General features: G+C 36.2%; 1 protein-coding gene across 1 annotated transcript in view; it reads right to left on the reverse strand.

Moving 5' to 3' along the window:
• Positions 1-2,503: 2,503 nt before the first annotated feature.
• Positions 2,504-19,377, reverse strand: part of LOC108048087 (chitin deacetylase 1) — a 49,109-nt gene continuing 32,235 nt past the window's right edge. The window contains exons 6-8 of the mRNA XM_044461129.1: positions 11,493-11,712; positions 9,303-9,688; positions 2,504-3,092 (exon numbers count right to left, since the gene is read on the reverse strand). Coding sequence (XP_044317064.1) covers positions 2,771-3,092; positions 9,303-9,688; positions 11,493-11,712 — 928 coding nt within the window. The 3' untranslated portion in view covers positions 2,504-2,770. The remainder of the gene's footprint in view (positions 3,093-9,302; positions 9,689-11,492; positions 11,713-19,377) is intronic.

Raw genomic sequence — 19,377 nt, forward strand, 5'->3', positions numbered from 1 at the left:
AATTACTTGTTTGGGATAATATTTTCGGGAAATGCAATTTGTCTGACTAACTTTATTCATTCATTTTGGGCTAGAAGTTGTGCAAGCGCACGAGTACACAGATCTGCTCACACAGATACTCACTCACACGCACACACTCACACACACACACACAGGGCAAACAGCAGCTATGAATGCACTTTTATGTCCTGTTCCCCAGCCTGTGTGTATGTGTGTGGGATTGTGTGTGAAAGCGCATGTTTGCTTGTGTTTGTAGTTTTGTTCCGAAAAACAAAACTTTAGCAAAACGAGCAGAAAAGGAACGCACCACGGACAGAGGTAACCAACGCTCGAATGTCCCTTCCTCTCTTTCTCCGCCTCCTTCGTTTTCCTTCACTATCTCCCCCTCTCCATCACACCTTTTTAATCTTTTCAGTGCTGAAGATCTGAAATCCGAAAGTAGAGTTTTTTCCAATATTTATATATATCAATATTAAATGGATATGTTTTAACTTTTTCTTATACAAAAAAATTTAGTTATTTTAAATTATATACATTTCTTTAGGATTGTATAAATTGTTTTAAGATAACACATTAAAGGGTTTTGATTATCAAAAACGTATCTCATATTTTCAATAAAACTTTGTTCAAAAAAAAATATTGTTGAGGTTTCAAGCCTATAAAAAAAGTTTTATATTTTTTCCAATTTTGAAAGATATTTTGACAGATTCACAAAAGATCCCTAAGTGGCTAGTTGCTTTTTCTGTAAGCGTAAGACTTAAGTAAGTTATAATAAAGTTTATGTTAAATTTGTTTTAATTTTTTAAAATTTATTTAAGTTGCTCAACACTGAGTAAGGCGATCACAGAGGCGACAATAGCGGCGGATGTTGTTGTGGCGCTTAAAGCAATTCGCCCGCCTGCGTTTGTTTGGGTCCTGGCCTTCTCTTCTCCCTCCCCCGGCGAGCCACGCCCCTTCGTCCCAAAAAAAATATACATGTGAGCACATACATACATACGTCGCGCGTGTTCCCTTTGACGCTATGCACGTTTTTTACCCGTTGAAATTGTAAAAGTTTTGTGATTTTTCCACCACCCTTTGGGCGCGCATTGTCGGCGCTGTTTGACTGCATACTACACTTTGCAAATCTAATACATGCTTAAAAGAAAAAATGTCTTGTAGTAAACATTTAAAGTAATGGGCATGTATTATGTTTACCCTAAAACCTAATTTATATCAATTTCTGATAATGTAATAATAGTATATATATTGTTCTTTTTTAAAACAAATTTATATACTATATAAAATTTACTTTGTTTAGACATCGTCTTTAAGCATTTTGGAAAACATTATTCCAATATAAATATACAGTTGAAGAATTCTAAATGTTCTATCCAAAATGATAAAAAAAAGCTTTTAAAATTCTGAAATAGTTTATTTATTTTTAAAAATATTTAAACACCATGAGAAACATATTTATTCAAGACGATTTGTTGACACAATATGTCGAACTCATTTGTACTTTTGTCAACAAATCAGAAAACCTTCAAATAAAAAGAAGAAGGCAACGTAATGATCTAGTTCGATTACCTCAAACCTTACCTTTAACTGTGTCTTAATAATGAAATTGGACATTTGTGATCCAAAAACCAGCGAGGTGCATAGCTAAATTGTATAATTTTTTTAAGTATATAATGTTGTCTTATATGGTGTCGCGTCCTCGACGTGTGGCCCTTTTTGTTTTTATAATTGCCGGTGTCGTGTCTAATTTCTGTTTTAAATACATAGTTGATATTGCTGGCAAAAGTTGCAAATTGCGCTTTTGGCTGCTGCTTCTAGTGCCGCTGAATAATGCATAAATGCAATTTGCAAGTTGAATTGTGTGTGGTCGCTCTATTTTCGGTGGACTCGGTCACACTTTTGGGAGCCAAATGCGACCCCCAGATGGCGCCAGCTGGACCGTCGATTCCAGCGTGATTTATGTCCGTCAGTTATCGATTGTCAGTTAGCATTTATGAGCCACCTGAACAGCACTTTGGGGGATTGCCGTAGTCGCGGCTTAGGGCACCGTTCCCGCTCACCCAGTTGCAAACTTTTCGCTGGCCATAATTTCGCCCGGAGAAAAACTTTCGTCCAAGTGGTGGACAAACATTTTAATTGAAACGGTTGGTAAATAAATTAAACACGGATTACGTTTGGCGTTTTTTTTTTGGGTTCGACTGTAATGTTTATGTAGCGCATAATCTACTGCTTTTTATAGGCAGTTCCCAAAGAAATCTCTGTTTTAAAATGGATAAAATATTAAAACAATATCTTTTTTGCTCTGCTTATAATGTTTAATATTAATAACTTTATAAGATAGTTATAGTTTAGTATAAGAAAAAAACACTCTAACAGAAAAACACCACACCTTAAGATTTTATCAGTAATAACTGTCAGAAAGTGTACTCACTATGGATCTTTTCTATAATTTGAGATAGGCCATTTATCAGATGATTTCCCAAATCCGAAACTAAAACGCAAATTTATTTGTAGAAAAATAGTCAATTTATTCATTAAAAAAAACACATTTCCTTTACGAAAATTTTATCGCTTAAAAATTAAGAACAATTTGACACAATTTCGCAATTTCTATTGGAGATTGTGAAGGACAGACAGGACAATAGGAATCATGAGGAAGGGACTGTGAGTTATTAAAAAAAAAAGAGGTGGGGAAGAAATTTAACAAAAATAAGAGGCAAGGAGAAATAAAGGGAACAGAAGTAACAAAAGGAGATATCCTTTTCCACGATTAAGATGCTTCTTCTGTTGTATCCGGTCCACTATGAAAGATATAGTTATCCTGACCGGCGATTCCCGTGCCGCCAGCGTCGCCTAGCCAGGGATAGACATTGGGGCACTCCCGACAGGTCTCCATGTAGCGCGTATCCGTCAGATTCTGTTCGGGGATCTTGAAGGACAGCGCACACGTCTGCCAAATGTTGCAGGGCTTCGGGGCCACCGCCACGCTCTTGTCGCATTTCCAGGACTCGATTTGGCTAACTTCGCGCAACTCCTTGGGATCGGTCATGTACTGGAGCATCTGGGTGACCGTCAGGATGTAGACGTCGGGTCTGTGGAATCAAGAGGAAAAACTATTAACTCACGCTTATGATGGATTAAGTTCAAAAAACATATTTTCAAACATCTTTAAATTTTGATCAAATTTTTGTAACATTTATTCTCGTTCAATTTAAAAGCTAGAGATTTTATACCCAGCTGTGATACTATTGCTAACTTTCTTTGTTTTGAAATATACCTCTTTGTAAATATACACTTTATATTATATAGTTTGATTTACAAAATAACTAACATCTTATTTTCCTTCAAAATAAATTATTGTTTTCTATTTGAAGCGAATTTGTTCTTCACTTGTTAAGTAACAGGTTTCCAAAATGTTTTTACAGGTAGGAAAAATTAAATAAGCAATCCTTAATTTCGGTACAAATTTTCAACGAATCAGTATATTAAAATCTATATTTTTTGCAACATATTAAGATATTTTACAAAAGAGCAACGAACGATTGTTGGTCACTATAATTATTCTTCAAACAATTTGTAAGTATTTAAGTGCTTGAACATATGTATAATTATATACAATTTGAGTTTCATTTTTTTAAGTAGCAAAACAATTTGAATTTGTATTCCTACTAATCCTACTAGTTCACATTTTTAAAGAGTTTTCTTGCAGGAAGTATTTATAAACAGAATATTTAAATTATGTTTGTTGTCTTAAACTTTATCAGATTTATATTAAGATTTATAATTTGTATGGTCTCTTATAATTAATCAGAATTTCGGAGTAAATAATACAGAAATCTATTTATATAATATTTTCTCAAAAATGACCCAGTCTATATATAAAACACTCTTCAGTACATATAAAAAGCAGAAAAACTTAAGAAATAAACCTTTTCACATATGCTCATTACGATGACAGTGCACCTGTACGGTGAATACCTGTGTGCCAAAACAAAAGAGTAATGATGATGGGCCGAAGTGGGCGTGGCAAAATGGGGGCGTAGATGAGGGCCTAAGCAAGTTGATGCAAAGAAAACTTTACGGCATTCTTTTGCGCTGCTCTGCAGAGTGGTACGCATTTTCAGGCATCTCATGCAAACAGTACACTCCGCCCTCCGTTTTGGCCCTACCTTTCTACCTTTCTACCATTCCCCCTTATCCATTTCCCACTTTTCCATTTCCCGTGAAGCCAAAGCTTCAGCTTCAGATCCAACTGAAGCTTCAGTTTAAGCCTGGTCCGAACGGCAACGCAATGTTGAAAGTCATTCACACTAATTAAAAACTTCGTACAATTGTGCGAGAAATAGTTTCACAGCAGCTGCTCATTCAGTTTTCCCCTCGTTTTCCCCCTTTTTATCCATCGTCCAGTTCACATCTTTATAGTTTTTAACTTCTCTCTCTCAGTTTGCCGTAAACTAATGCATGAGGTGGGAAACAGGTGGGCGGCTGCAGCGAAATATGTGCCGGCATTTTGTCGAAAATGGAGTTGAAATTTCTTCAGTTTCAAAAATAGCAACAGTAAAAAGTTTTGTTACTGCCCTGAAATGAATTTGCCAATGGCAATTTTTAAACTGAAATTCATTAAACTGTTGCTAAAATAAATTAAGTATCTTAAACAAAAATTTGATTTCATATAGAATTTCAGGCTGTTGGATAATTGAGTAATAAGTGTAATAAAATAAAAAAAAAATATTTTGAAAGAGATAATGGATTTCAAAACTATTTGCACATTTCTTATGAGTAAGTACGTGTAATTTGTGCAACTACTTTTGACCACCCCTGTATTTTAATATTTTAAATTACAACTTTGTCTCAAAGTATGTCTCGAAAAATAAAACATCGTACTTCGGCTTTTATTCTTCAGACTCCCGGATTAAACAACTAGTGTTAAAGTAAGATTGTTAGATCCATTTGTAACGCCCCCTGGTTTATGAGAACGAGAGAGACACAGAAAGAGATCTAACAAGAAAGGAAAGCTAACTTCGGGCGGAGCCGAAGTTGATATACCCTTGCAGAATACTCTGTAAATTATATTCTCCAAAATTATTCATATGATGCATTCTTAATACTCATAAAAAATCCGAACTTCCTAACTTTAACAACAACAAAGTTATGGCATTTCCAATCGTTCAGTTATATGGCAGCTATAGGATATAGTCGGCCGATCCTTATGAAATTTGATAGGTCGGATTGATTGGCCAAAAATAAAATCCATAGAAAATCCCAACTTCCTAACTTAACAAACACCAAAGTTATGGCATTTCCGATCAATCAGTTATATGGCAGCTATAGGATATAGTCGGCCGATCCTTATGAAATTTGGTAGGTCGGATTGATTGGCCAAATATAAAACCCATAGAAAATCCCAACTTCCTAACTTTACAAACACGAAAGTTATGGCATTTCCGATCAATCAGTTATATGGCAGCTATAGGATATAGTCGGCCGATCCCGGCCGTTCCGACTTATATACTGCGTGCAAAGGAAAGAAGGGTGTGTGCAAAGTTTCAATCCGATAGCTTTAAAACTGAGAGACTAGTTTGCGTAGAAACAGACAGACGGACAGACGGACAGACGGACAGACGGACATGGCTAAATCAACTCAGGAGGTGATCCTGATCAAGAATATATATACTTTATAGGGTCGGAGATGTCTCCTTCACTGCGTTGCACACTTTTGACCAAAATTATAATACCCTCTGCAAGGGTATAAAAATCCAAAAGACAGGCGATATATGTATGTCGAACACACGCGGATTTTTATTATAGACGTCTTGGTTTGCACCCTAACTCATTGGCGAAAAGGCTGAAATGGAGACCGAGAAAAAGAAGATTAAAAAGATACCACCCACATGACCTCCCATCAAGACACATATAATATTTAAAAGCTTAAAGTAATTAAAATATAAATTAAATATATATCTCTTATAATCTGTTATACCTACAATTTATTATCCCATTTATTTATAAAATACTCAAGCTGCCACATAGGTAGCAGTATACCTGTTAAGTTTTGCAATAAATATACACTTTTTTACTTTTATAAAAAAACAACAACTAGTGTTGCATACTCTTAGACATCTTTACAAGTGATTTTAAAACCCTGTCGGTTAGTTTAAAAATAAGAGGTTAAGGGTAAACCATTAGTTTTTAATTGGTGTAATTCTATGTTTTCATTTAAGGGCTTATTGTAATAAGTTTCAAGAGTTCAAAAAGCATTTGAATTAGCTAAAGTTTTCATAAATCAACTTAAAACCATAAAATGTGAATTAGCTAAAGATTTCATAAATCAACTTAAAACCATAAAATGTGATCCGAAACCCCGGCTATTTTTCCACGAGTTGTTTTTATGGCCGGAAGTCGTTTGTTCGTAGAAATCCAATGTGTAACCTGGTCCACACAAACAAAGATGGCAGATAACATGTAACATGCACATCCCTTGAGTGATGTCGATGACAAAGTGCGATTCTATCGGCATAACTTCATTAAGGAAGTTTTGAGCCACTTTCGCTTGCTTGCCGCCTCTTTCTGCGCATTTCGCCGGCCTCTACCCGTCCCTCTCTAACGGCAGCAGCCCGTCTCTGTCTTCGTTAGCTGACTTGTGTTGTTTTTGAGCGCTTAAACATTGCTTTTTAGTTGGTCAGGACCCCAAATACCGCCGTCCTGTTTTGGTATTCTGTTCTCCCTCCCCCGCGGCCCTTCGCTTCGTCCTTCCTCCTTTCTTCTCTCTCCTTTCTCCTTTCTCTTTGTATGTATATCGCTCTCCTTTTCTTGGCCTGTGCCTGCACTGATATTTTCCAAAATGAAACTTTAACAAAATTAAACTTTTCTCATTAAAACGTGCGATTTTTTCTCTCCTTATCCTTATCCAAGCTACTGCTCTTATTCCTGCTGATGATTTTTTTAAACGCTGACCGCAGCGTCGCCATTGTGAGCTGGTCGATTGGCCGGGAGAGGGGTAGTGGGGGATCGGGGGAGAAAGTAGTCGGGCGAAAGGGGGTGAAAGTAACGCCTGAGATTTCGCTGAGAGTTGTGCATATGGTTGAGTGACTGCCAGCCGGATTGGCTATATGCACAGGTCAAAAATGTTTAAAAATATAAGTTTTTTAACAACTAAACACATTGTGTTGCACACGAAAATCTGTAGTAGTTCGATTTTTTAAGTTGCCTACAAATAATGGGATTCTTAAATCTACAGAAATTGTTATTTGTCTTAAATTGAACCTTTTTTTATATTTATAAAATAAATGTAATATTGTTGTGTAGTATCTGAAATATTTACTATAATTGTTTGTTTACTTGTGTGAAAACTATATATAAAGGCGGTGCTACAGAAATCAGTAGGGCTTAAAAATCTTTTATAAAAGTGTTTAAGATTATGCAATCATCTATTTTGAATCCTGAAGTCTGATAAATTCCTTGAAAAATACGGAATACTTTAAGACACCTTAATAAGTGCTTTTAAAACCTTAGTAATTTTTTTGAAATTTCACAGAATTTCACTACCCAATTTAAGGTTATTAAGTTCTTTTTTTTTTTTGATATTCCTATTGGGTAATGGGTAAAAAGAAAACTATTTTTTCAGTGCAATCTAGGATCAGGGGTGTTGTTTGCGGAGGGGTTTTTGGGTGGCTTGTGGACCACTGCTCAACCTGTCGACGGACGGGCAACATGTGCCGCCGCTTCTACAAGCAATTTTTATAGCAATTGCCAATTTTGCTGCTGCTGCTCCTTCCTGCCTTTGCTTTCTCCGGCCCCACTTTCCCCCTGGCTTTCTCCCATTTCTTTTTATTCCGTCTCCTCGGCTCTCATCTCGCTCATCTCTCTTGGATTTTTTTAATTGAATATAAAACTTGCCAGCGGCAATCGGAAGTGCACTGCAGGAAACGCCAGCTGCCCATGTGTGTGTTTGGGTGTGCGAGTGTGAGAATAGAAAGAGACGGCATGTGGGAGTGAGCCTGCTCCAAAGTTGGCTTTCAATTATAAAAACACCAACAACAAAAATATACTATGTATAAAGTCGAAAACAGAAAAAGCTGAAAAAATAAATTTATGAAAAATTGAGAGCAGTGTGTGCATATAACAGAATTGGTTAAAACGCCTCCCCTCCCACCCCCTTTCCACTCTCAGACACTACTAACGAAATCAAAAAAAAATATTTGAAAAAAAACGAGTCAAGAATGAATATCTTCCAAAATATATACAAAATAAAACAGTTTAAGGCTTCAGGTTTTGTAGCGGGGTTTTACATTAAAAACTGAAGCGTATATAAGTAGGGTATTTATACCCGTTACTCGTAGAATAAAAGGGTATATTGTATTCGTGCAAAAGTATGTAACAGCTAGAAGGAAGCGTTTCCGACCCTATAAAGTATATATATTCTTGATCAGGGTCACTAGCCGAGTCGATATAGCCATGTCCGTCTGTCCGTCTGTCTGTCCGTATAAACGCTGAGATCTCGGAAACTATAAAAGCTAGAAGATTGGCATTTTGCATGCAGATTCTAGGAGTTCCTACGCAGCGCAAGTTTGTTTCAAAATGGTGCCACGCCCCCTCTGACGCCCACAATCGCTAATATACGATTTTAAAAATTTAAATATTTCGGAAAAGTAAAAATGCAGTTTTATTGTGTTTATCAATACCTATCGAAATGTAGAAGAAATTTTTCAAATCGGACCATTCGTTAAAAAGTTATGCGTGATCAAAGTTTCTGTCTCCATCTCCCTCGCACTCCCTTTACCTGAGTAACGGGTATCTGATAGTCGGGTGCCCCGACTATAGCGTTCTCTCTTGTTTTGTATTTATGAGTTGCAAATAAAAGTAGGTATTTAAAGGCTTTGTTTTTGAAACGATATTTTGAAAACAGCAACACGATTTTTTAATTTAACTGACAAGTTTAATACTTCAAAATGTAATCTCCAAATGTAAGTTTTGTTCTGACAAAACAAAAACCGTTTGGTATCCAGAAAAAACGATCTTACAAGTGTAACATTTCATCTCTTTTTTAAAAGTGAACATATCGATAAAGCCCTAGCATTCTTTTAAATACGAAAAGTTATTCAAATTTTTGAATTATAAGTACTATTGAGCAATGTATTATTTTTCGTAAACAAAGTTCATGAACCTAATAGACTTATGATTTAGACTCTCATGGAAAACAATCTATTTAAGTTTTGTTTGAATGGCATGGAAATGAAAAAATGATAATAAATCCGCATTGTGATTTGAAAAGTTGGACACCATATAAACCATTGGATACTCACAGCTCGAGGGCCCAGTCCAGGAACTTGTGCAGGCCGTTCTCCAGCGGCTTGGTCTGGAACCAGTTGGTGTGGAAGGGCATCATGTAGGGGGCCTTGTTCTGCTCGTAGTAGCGCGAGAAGTCCTCCTGCAGCCACTGGAGGACCTCCTCCTCGTCGAGGTTGTGCAGCACGCACTGGTCGAGGTAGGGGCAGTGCCCGCCCTCGTACCCCTCCACGTAGTGGGTGTTCAGGGGCACCTCCCACACGCCGGGGAAGGTGCGCGAGGGGCAGGTGCCGCTCTTGCACTCGTGCGAGATCTTGTAGTCCAGGGTGTACGGCCACACGGGCACGGCCACCGGCGGAACGGTGATCGAGCTGTCGTAGATGTAGCCAAAGTCCTCCAGCACCTGGTAAGGATATATAGGGATTTTGGGTATCATTCACTGATTATCAAATATAATTCGGGCCAGCACTGCTGTCACAGATATAAAAATAATAACATAACTTCAGTCCTGGGGCCATATAATTTATAAGTCCATTCAAATCATTTAATTTATTGCACAATAATAAATTTCCTATTTAGAGATTTCTATTATCAAAAATATTCGAAAGTTTTTTTTTAGTTATTAAGTACTACAAAAATTATTTGTATTTTATTATAACTAAATACAATACCATTAAATCGCCAATTTTATTGTTGCAGTTGGCCTCCCTGCTCACGAAAATTACAATAAAAATTTACACATACAACCAGAAATTGTTGATATCGCTTTTGGTTGAAGACGGAACATGACTTTTTTACCTCAGAAAAAAACTGATGTTTTTCTGCTATTAGAAATCTGCTTTCTCCGTCAACACTGGCAAAAAAAAATCAGCGATTTCCCAAACTTTAACAATACAATTAAAACTTATTTACCAGCTTATCGTCGATCCCTTTTTAAATAAGATTAAAAATAAATAGCCATCACAAGAGGTAAAAAACGTAAATTGGTCTTTAAAAATTATTAATAAAAGTGTAATTTTTGCCATCAGGGAATAGCAGAGCTACATTTTTTCTTTTAAGAAAAAAAAACGATTTAATTTTGTAAACATGAGTTTATTTTCTTTTAAAAAATGGCCACATTTTAGTATTTTAAAAAAGTTGAGAAATCTTGGAAAATGGAAAACTATTAGTTAATAATGTATTAAATGAGTGAAACCAAATCTCTTTTTCCGTACGCAAATTAATGAATTAGAAGAGCAACAGATGTCGAACCTATCTGCGTTGTCCTATCGCTACATACATATATCTACTTGTAGTATCACTCTGGCCCATTATCCACATAAAGAGATTTCGCATAGATATGATTTTATATGCGTGAATGTGGCAAACAGTCTGATCGAGAATTGCGGGTGGAACGGGGTGGTTGGCTGGATGTCGCATAATGGGGCACTTGAACCGTGATGTACGTATATGTGTTGTGACATTGATGTCATGTCATGTCATGTCAACCAGAAACTTTGGCCCGAGTCAAAGCGTATGTGTGTTTGGGGGGCTGAGGTTACGGTTAGGTTGTCATTGCTTCATTGGATTTTCCACCAAACCCAATTTCAATTTAAAGCCAATACCACGTCAATTTAAATAAACGACCTATCACATTCCAGGCTACTTTGGGAGCATTTATATGGTGATTAAAACAACAGAATATGCATATGTGTACCTAACAATATTTATATTTTTTTTAGGCAGAATAGACCCTCAAACTCGGGGGAAAAGTGCTTGAAAATGGGTTATTAAAAACCCAGCCTAACTATCAAACCCCTCATTTTGAGCCGAAATAGAAGTTTTCGAACAATATAAGAAGTTGAGTAATCTGTGTGGATATCGAAAAATCTACGATTTTCTTTAGAATTTATGGATGATTATTTAATAACGGGCTATTTGATATTTTTACTTATACGTAAAATTAAATAAATATTATAATTATAAACAATAATTAGAATATCTTTGAGTCTCATTAACATTGAGCTTAACCTTGAGTTTATTTAGCAGTTCCGTTTGGCTGTGTTGTAGCCTTAAACGAATAACTTTTCGATTCTGTTTCTCTGAATTCAAGGAATCGCACTCAACAATTGCATGTCGATTGATGTTCTCATTGTTTGCATTTCTTTTGTGCAGAGCACAACCGCCAACCTGCCACCTGCCACATGCAACCTGCCACCAAAACTCACCTTGTATTGGGTGTTGCGGCCAGGCTTGAGGAATGGAGCTCGCATGCCGACCACATCGTTGACGGACACATTGGCGAAGTGTCGCAGGATTTCACGCATGCCAATCATCTCGCCCACCCACTCCTCGTAGCCCTTGTCCTGCAGTCCCTGCTGCTGCGAGATGCTCTCCGTCCCGATTTCGTGTCCATAGTAGCCCAGATGCTGGATCTGCTGGTAGTTGCTGCAATTGCGGATTGAGGGGGAGAATCGAGGGTCAGTACGAATATTAATTGGCCATAATTGGGCTTCAATCAGAGCCCGTGCTGTGCTTTTTCTTAGTAATTGTTTACCAATATAGACGACAATAATGTATAACAAATAACCGGGTAGTTGTATACCAGGTCTCTTAATAATAAGTCACTTAACTATTGGATAATGCAAAAAAGATACCAACACAATCATAATTTCGAAATATATTTAATTTTATTATAATAAAATAAAGCATCCTATTTGCCCCCATAAGTTATGAATAGTTTTAAAATTTCTTCTACTCATTATTAACTCAGAAATAACCAGTTGAAGTGTTTTTCTTTTGCCCAACTGCTGGCAAATCATTTTCACACTCGATGGCTTAACACAAAGAACAGCACAGAAAGACACATCTGGACAAGTGATAATTCGAAACTAACTGACGAAATGAACACAGAATCTCTCACACTTCTGGTTTTTGCCAATTAGAAGAGTTTCCAAACAGTCAAACTGAAATCCAATGGGGACGCAAAGACTAAATACAACTGAGAGTGTTTCAAGAAAAAGTCTGCGAATCTAAAATGCCCTAACAAAACATGAGTGCACAGAAAAATTAGAACTTTTTACTTGGCATTATAGTTTTACATAAAAAACATACATAAAACATAATGCTTTTTAGATTTAAGCAAATAATTTTTTTAGAAAACCATTGATTACTATTTACCAAAATTATATTTTTTAGACCTTCAGTGTATTTACCTTTGAACATTTTTCAAAAGCAATTTTTTTGCTCTTCGTCATTTCCTAACCGAAATGGAGGTAAAGAGCTGGTATTTAAAAGTACGCAGCAACAAATGCAAAAGTACCGAAATATATGTGTGAAATTTCATTCATTCATGTTTTCAAAGGGTGCCAAAAAGAAGTTTTCGATGGGATTTTGGCTTTAGGATACTGCTAACGAATAATGCATAGTTTTTGGTGCTGCTTGCAAAGCGCAAATAGTTGCGAGAAGCATAGAGCGTAGGGCAAAATATTGTATAAAAAAAAATGGAAATAAAATTATGAATGTATTCAGTTGTTTTTTCATTGTCTTTTCGTTTTCTGTTAGCTCTCCTTTTTTTTCCTCAGTTAACTCTTTTCATGCAACAGCAGCAACAATAAGCAAGAATGTTGCATGAATGTATGTATTTATTAAACATTTCACTCGCAGTGCCTCCTTCTCTATGTGTGTGTGTGTGTGTGTGTCTGCAAATATTTTGCAATGAAATTACGCCCTAAAGTCAAACTTTTGGCCCAAACAGCCCGAACCAACCCCTTGTGCCCATTGAGAAGCGAAAACGAGAAGTAAAAATCATAATGAATGCGATGAGTTCTCTTTTTTGTTGTTGTTTGTGCACAGAAAAAAATTCTTTAAAAAAAAACCGAAAATTGTATATGCCTACTTAACAATAAATCGTTTGTTGACTTGTAATGCCTTTGAATTTCATTGTGTTTTACACAAATTAAATAAATATTTTCCATGGTCTTTTTTTTTTTTGGTCTCATTAAACTAACTAAAATGATGTGAAGTTTTGTTATTTATAAATAATTTTTATATTTTCCAAAAAAAACGAGCTAAATAAATAAAATATATATGTAAAATATATATATATATATATTCTTTTTTCTTGTGTAGTACTGCTGACGCACTTGATGCACCGTAGGCGTTGCAGCCACGCCCACTGCATAGGGGCGACCTGCATCTACACCTCCATTATTTAGCCTCCTACCGCCTTTTCCATCCGTTAGCCCCTGCTGCACTTTCAAACAATAGCGCACGGGCACAAAACTATCTGACATCGTCAAAAAGTTCATGCAAAAATGTGGAAATGTGAAAAGTTGTTGAAAAGCCTGGGCCTCGGGATGTGCGAGTGTGCGAGTGTGTGTGTGTGCGTGGGTGCATCCTTTGGTGCGTATGTGTGGGGTAGATTTATTGCATGACATTTCAATTGTTAGACAAACAGCTGGACGAAGAACTAGAAGCAAACGGAGGGGTTGCAACACTTGAAGCCAAGGCCAAATGAGAAAAACTGGCAAAAAAAAAGACTTGTAAAAGGAAAAACAGAGCCTAGCGAGGGGAACGAATCCCGAAGAAAGCCAGCAATTCAAACAAACAGTGTTGCCAACAATGTGACACAAAAAAGGGTTGTCGATAAGCAAAGCATCGACTGCTTCGACAGAAAAGATAACTGGCCCAAAATAGTTTCGCACTGTATAAAAACAATACTGTTTGTAGCTCATAATTTCTTGAATTAACAAAAATTTTATTTGGTAATTACTGGTCGACAGTAACTGCAAATTAATTGAATTGTTTCTAGTGTGACCAAATACCTTTTTCAAACTTTGCTTGCACTTATAATACAGTTTGTCGAAAGGTGTATTAATAGTGTGACCAATAGAATATCAGTTTAATTTAACATTATATTAAAAAATAAATTGAATGTAATCAAAATGAAAAATTAATCAAATTCTAGGATCAAATTAGAGACAAAAAGTTTAACAACAAGTTACTCAATTGTCAGAATATTATGTTCTTGAAACATGAAAAATATATATAAATAGTGTGACCAACAGAACGTAATTTATAATGAAAATTAGAATGTAATAATCCAATAGACTTTCAAAAAATTCGACTCTCTAAGACTCCAAGTATTTGTTGATAGAAAACAAAGCTTTACTTCTTAGAAAATATAAAATAAAAAAAAAAAACAAATAATTTAAAAATATTCTACAAGTCGAGGCAACAATAAATACAAAGTATTTAAATCAATAAAAAAATATTAGATAGCTTAATGAAAGTAACCTAGCTGAAAATGCATTTCTTGGGAGCATCTCATGGTAACCTTGGCACTTCCAAAATTATCCTCGAGCCCCTCTTGAAAGTGCCCCCCCCCCCATGGCTTCAGATGACGCCATATGAGAAGTGGTTACAGCCTGGGAACCGAAGGCCAAAAAGGAGGTGGACATGGAGGTGGAGGTGACAAATGTCGGCAGCAATTAACAGAGCCACCGAGGCAGAGCAAAAATAGTCAAATGACGCTACAAAGAAAAACTGACAAACAAGGGGAGTGGCTGGGTTTGGGGTGGTCCTTTAAAGTGGACCAAGTCTGTGGTGGAAGTGCGTCACACTCATTCACATTTGATGAATTTCCGTTTGGCCTTGTCGCGAGTGGCCGAAGACAAAGTGCAGCCATTGTTTATGCCATCCACCCACGCGACAAACTTCCCAACACAAAGAACACCCAAAAAACCACCCACTCGATAGTGGTTTCTCAACAACTTTTATTGCCAAAGCCCATTTAAAAAATGACATCGCCTGTTAAATTTTCCAGCTACGAAAACTGAATATTCCCCTGCCCCAAAGCCAGACCTCTGTTCGCATTTTGCGTTTGCTAACAAGTTCAATTTGCATTTAAAAAGGCAGAAACACATGTAATCTGAACGATTAGAAATTGTAAAATTACACGCACACACATTTTTGTGGGAGGGTGGCTGGAAAGTCTTAGGAAAAGCCAAAAATAGAAGGCGAAAACATTGTTTTTTCTTGCAATTAAATTGAGGGATTTGGCAGATCAATTCAAAATAAAATAAATAATGTGGAGGAATGGAAGACATCAGTGAGCTAAGTGTAAGGTGTCTCAAAGAAATGAATATAAAAAATTGAAAGGTAATCGGCTTAAAAAGCGACTTAAAACGGCTAAAAAGATTTTATAAATTTAAAGATGGGAAAAAGCTCGCATATGTTAAGGATAATAGATAACTGGAATGAAAGCACATAGTGAATTTTTTTGACATTGGAATAAATCAAGGTTTTGTAAAATTTATGTGGAAATCTTATAATAATTTAATATAATTTTAGCCTTAGCATGGACACAACATTTTAATCTTCTTCTCTATTTTATATAATTTACTTTGGCTTAACTTATTTGTTGTTAGGATCTGTTCTTTTATTTTTTTAAATATTTTCCAATAGATGTTCCCCCAGGGACTGTGTATCTCAAACTACTTAGTCAACCCATGCAGCTGAATTTTCCGGCGCACACTCAAACGTATTTTTCTTCAATTTGTGCCCGTCTCAAAGTCAAGCAATTTCTTTTAATGTGCTTTTAAAAGCCAAATCTACAGGTTCCCTTGGCTTTTTGGTCCATGGCAATTTTTTCATAGCAATGAGATTTCTGTTGTTTTTCCTACGCCCAGCACCAAAAACTAACTTCATTTGCATGTCGAACATATTGTGCGTGTGTGCGGGAGTATCTGTGTGTGTGTGTGTGTGTGTGGTTTCTGTGAGTTGTATCTGCGTGTGTGTCACGACCATGGCTAACGAGCTAGCCTGACTTTGGAGAGGGCAAAAACTATAAGATCCCCCCTTTCGCCACGATTTCAATAAAGCCCTTCGACAGCGCTCTACACACTCATAAAGAAAATTGCCAAAGAAAAAAGCGAGCAAAACCAGGCAAAATGAAAACTAAGAAAAAGAAAGCAGAATGCAAAATGCAGAAAGGGAAATCGGGAAAAATGGGGGCGACTCTGTTCACTTGGAAAAATTATGGCTGCCTTGCTGACTTCCCTTTCTCCTCTGCTTCTCCCGTGATCATCGTTATTATCAACACCAGTTAAGCAATAACAGTTGGAAAACTAGGGAGGAAATCCGGGGAAAACGGGCGAGCTTAGTGGGTGGCTTTAGTGATTACAAGAACGAACTAATAAAAACAGACACCCAAAAACAGAGGGCGAACGCAAAATAACACTCCGGCACATAAACATACACGAAATCCCTGAAAAATGATAATACAGGCTTCTCTGCAAAACGGAATAAACTACAATTTTTTATGAAGTAGTTTAATTATTTAAGAAACTAAACTTACATTTTATTTACTAAGCAAATTTTAGATTTGGTTATAATTTGAGGTAACCGCGTTTTATGATATATATTTAATTATTTTACCATTTAAATAAGACCAAATAATCACGCCCATAAATTATGATCTACAAGAAAATGAACATTTCCAATATAATAATAAATTATCACTAAATTGTGCTTATATTGTGGAATAGAAAACGCCGAAGGCAATAGAAATTTGGAAATCAGTGTAATTCAAATTCAGTTTTGTTCCGTACAACCATTTTGCAAGGCCATTTAACGAAGTAATACTGTACGATAGGGGAAAAAGGAAAAATCAGCAGAGTGGAGCAAGGTCTAGTGCACATGGAGTGCACTTTGCATATACACAAAGATGCAGATGTGCATGTGTGCCATCATCAACAGAAACTATGACACGAAAAATAAGAGAATTAACCGATAAAAAAGGTAAGCCATACTCGGTCTAGTTTTATGTTTGGGCATACAAAGTTTCAATTTTGTTTAAGCAAATCAAACTTATGCCAAGTTTTTCAATATAATGTTAAAAAGTTAAAAAGCTATTCTGTTATATAGAATTCTTGCAATGGCTTATAAGAAATTCTTTTAAAAATGGTGTTGAAAACTTGAAGCTTATCAGTATTACAGAATTATTAATGAATCCAACCAAATCGATAAAACGTTCACCATTAACACCTTGCTTTACTACAGATTTCGTATTGTACTTGCCAATGTTATAGCCAAATAAACAGGCTTTCTGATGATATCCCTTTGAAATGCTATATCTTTTGTTACCTATTATTTGTTTTTAGGCACAAATACTTGAGTATATTTCTAGGATCTGCAATATATATAATATGGCCTATCCCTGGTCCAATCTCCCAGCCCATCCGCTTCACCCCCAAGATTTGGCCCGAAAGTTAATGTACCTCAACAGCTCTTGAGTTAGCAAAAGGATACAGCCAGACGCACATAGATATGTGCATATGTGTGCGGATGGGCAGCCACACACACACTCACACACTCGCACATGGACACGAGGTAAGGCACCTGCAAGAGCTGTTAAAGTGTCATTGGGTTGTTGTCATAGTCATTGTCAACGTTGTCGTTATCTTTATTTCACATCAACGACATAGTCATCATCATCATCATCGTCGTTCGTTGGAATCTCTTCGGGTGCAGTCTGCGCCAGTGTCCGAGCTGTTTTGGCCATCTAGCTATTTTCCCGCGAGCTGACTATCTCCGAATCTTATTTTTGTTGTTTAACTTTCACTATTTATTAAGCACTTAATTTTTTTTTGATGTATAATTTTCTTTTTAAAGCCAATCATAAAGTACCAAGAATAAAATAGTATTTTATAGTCATTTAAGAAGATAACTCTAATTAAGTATTTTTTCATTATCATTAAAAGGATAATAAATTCCATTATCTGTCAATTAATTTTTAAAAATATCGGCAAATGGAATTTGTTTTAGTTTTTTTTAAATACTTATTCAATGAATCCCCATTTGTGTGTTTAATATCAATTATTCACATTTGGGATATCACTAAAAATGAATAAGAATCTCATACAAATTAAGGATTAAGGATAATTTCATTTAATACAAATTGGAGAAAGCTTTAAAAATGAATAAGAAACCCATAAAAATTAAGGCAATGCCGACAGCATAATTAAAACAATTGTTTAATTTTTTAATTAATTGATTTAATATTAGGTATAAAGTTATTGAAATTTTAAGCTGTTTAACTTTTGTTTTTAAGTTGTTTAAGTACACATAGAACTACATATAACTACACATAGAACAAATAAAATTAAATAAGAGAGGCTTTACCAGCTTTAAATATATGCATAATATTATTGGCTACCTTTCGTAGCATTAACTGGACAGCACTGTGTCCGAGAGTCGAAGCCCCTGTTCCCAATCCTGCACCCGTTCCCATTCCCATTCCCATTCTCTTTCTCATTCCCATTCCCATTCCTGTTTCCTTGCCCGTAACCGTTCCCGGACTTCGTTCAAGTCTCATCATCATTGTCGACAACAGCAATGCTGGCAACAAACAACAATGCTGGCAATAACAAGAACTACAGCAAGCTGGCCTTCATCAACAATTTGCAGTAAGAAAAACAGGAAAAGCGACCAAAAGCGACCGCACCCACACACATGCACATGTCACACACAGATACACACACACACAGCCACACACACCGATGCACGAAACCATTAGCCAGCGAACAGCATCTACATATTAACGTTACGGATATTTTCCTACCAAATTGCAAACACGGAGAGAGAACGTTCGTTGCACAGCTCAGTGATCTAAACCAATTGCCAGGACCAAAGAACCGGGGCCAAAGCGAGAGAGAGGTGGGAAAAGGAAGGAAGGATGGGAACTTGGAATGCCCACTTCACTGAACTTGCCGGAAATCCTCGGGATGCATCGATTCCCAGGAGCGAAGTATATGTGTACATATTGGTGAGCAATGGATACACGATTAATTGCACCTCTCCAAATTGACTTTAATTTAAATTTAATAACGCTAAATTAAATGGTTAACGATCGACAAGTATGTTATTTTGCCATAGATTTTTATAAAAATATTTTATTTTCAAAAAATTCCTTTTTAGTTATTTAGTGTCCATATGCTTGCCAATAAAAATACATAATATATATATATAAAGTGCATTCAACTAAAGAGAGATATATATCAACATATTCTTAATTAACACTTGTGAATTACTTCATTTACTTTAACTCCT

This window comes from Drosophila rhopaloa, unplaced genomic scaffold, assembly GCF_018152115.1.
Source record: "Drosophila rhopaloa isolate 14029-0021.01 unplaced genomic scaffold, ASM1815211v1 contig_3, whole genome shotgun sequence".
NCBI classification, from domain to species: Eukaryota; Metazoa; Arthropoda; class Insecta; order Diptera; family Drosophilidae; genus Drosophila; species Drosophila rhopaloa.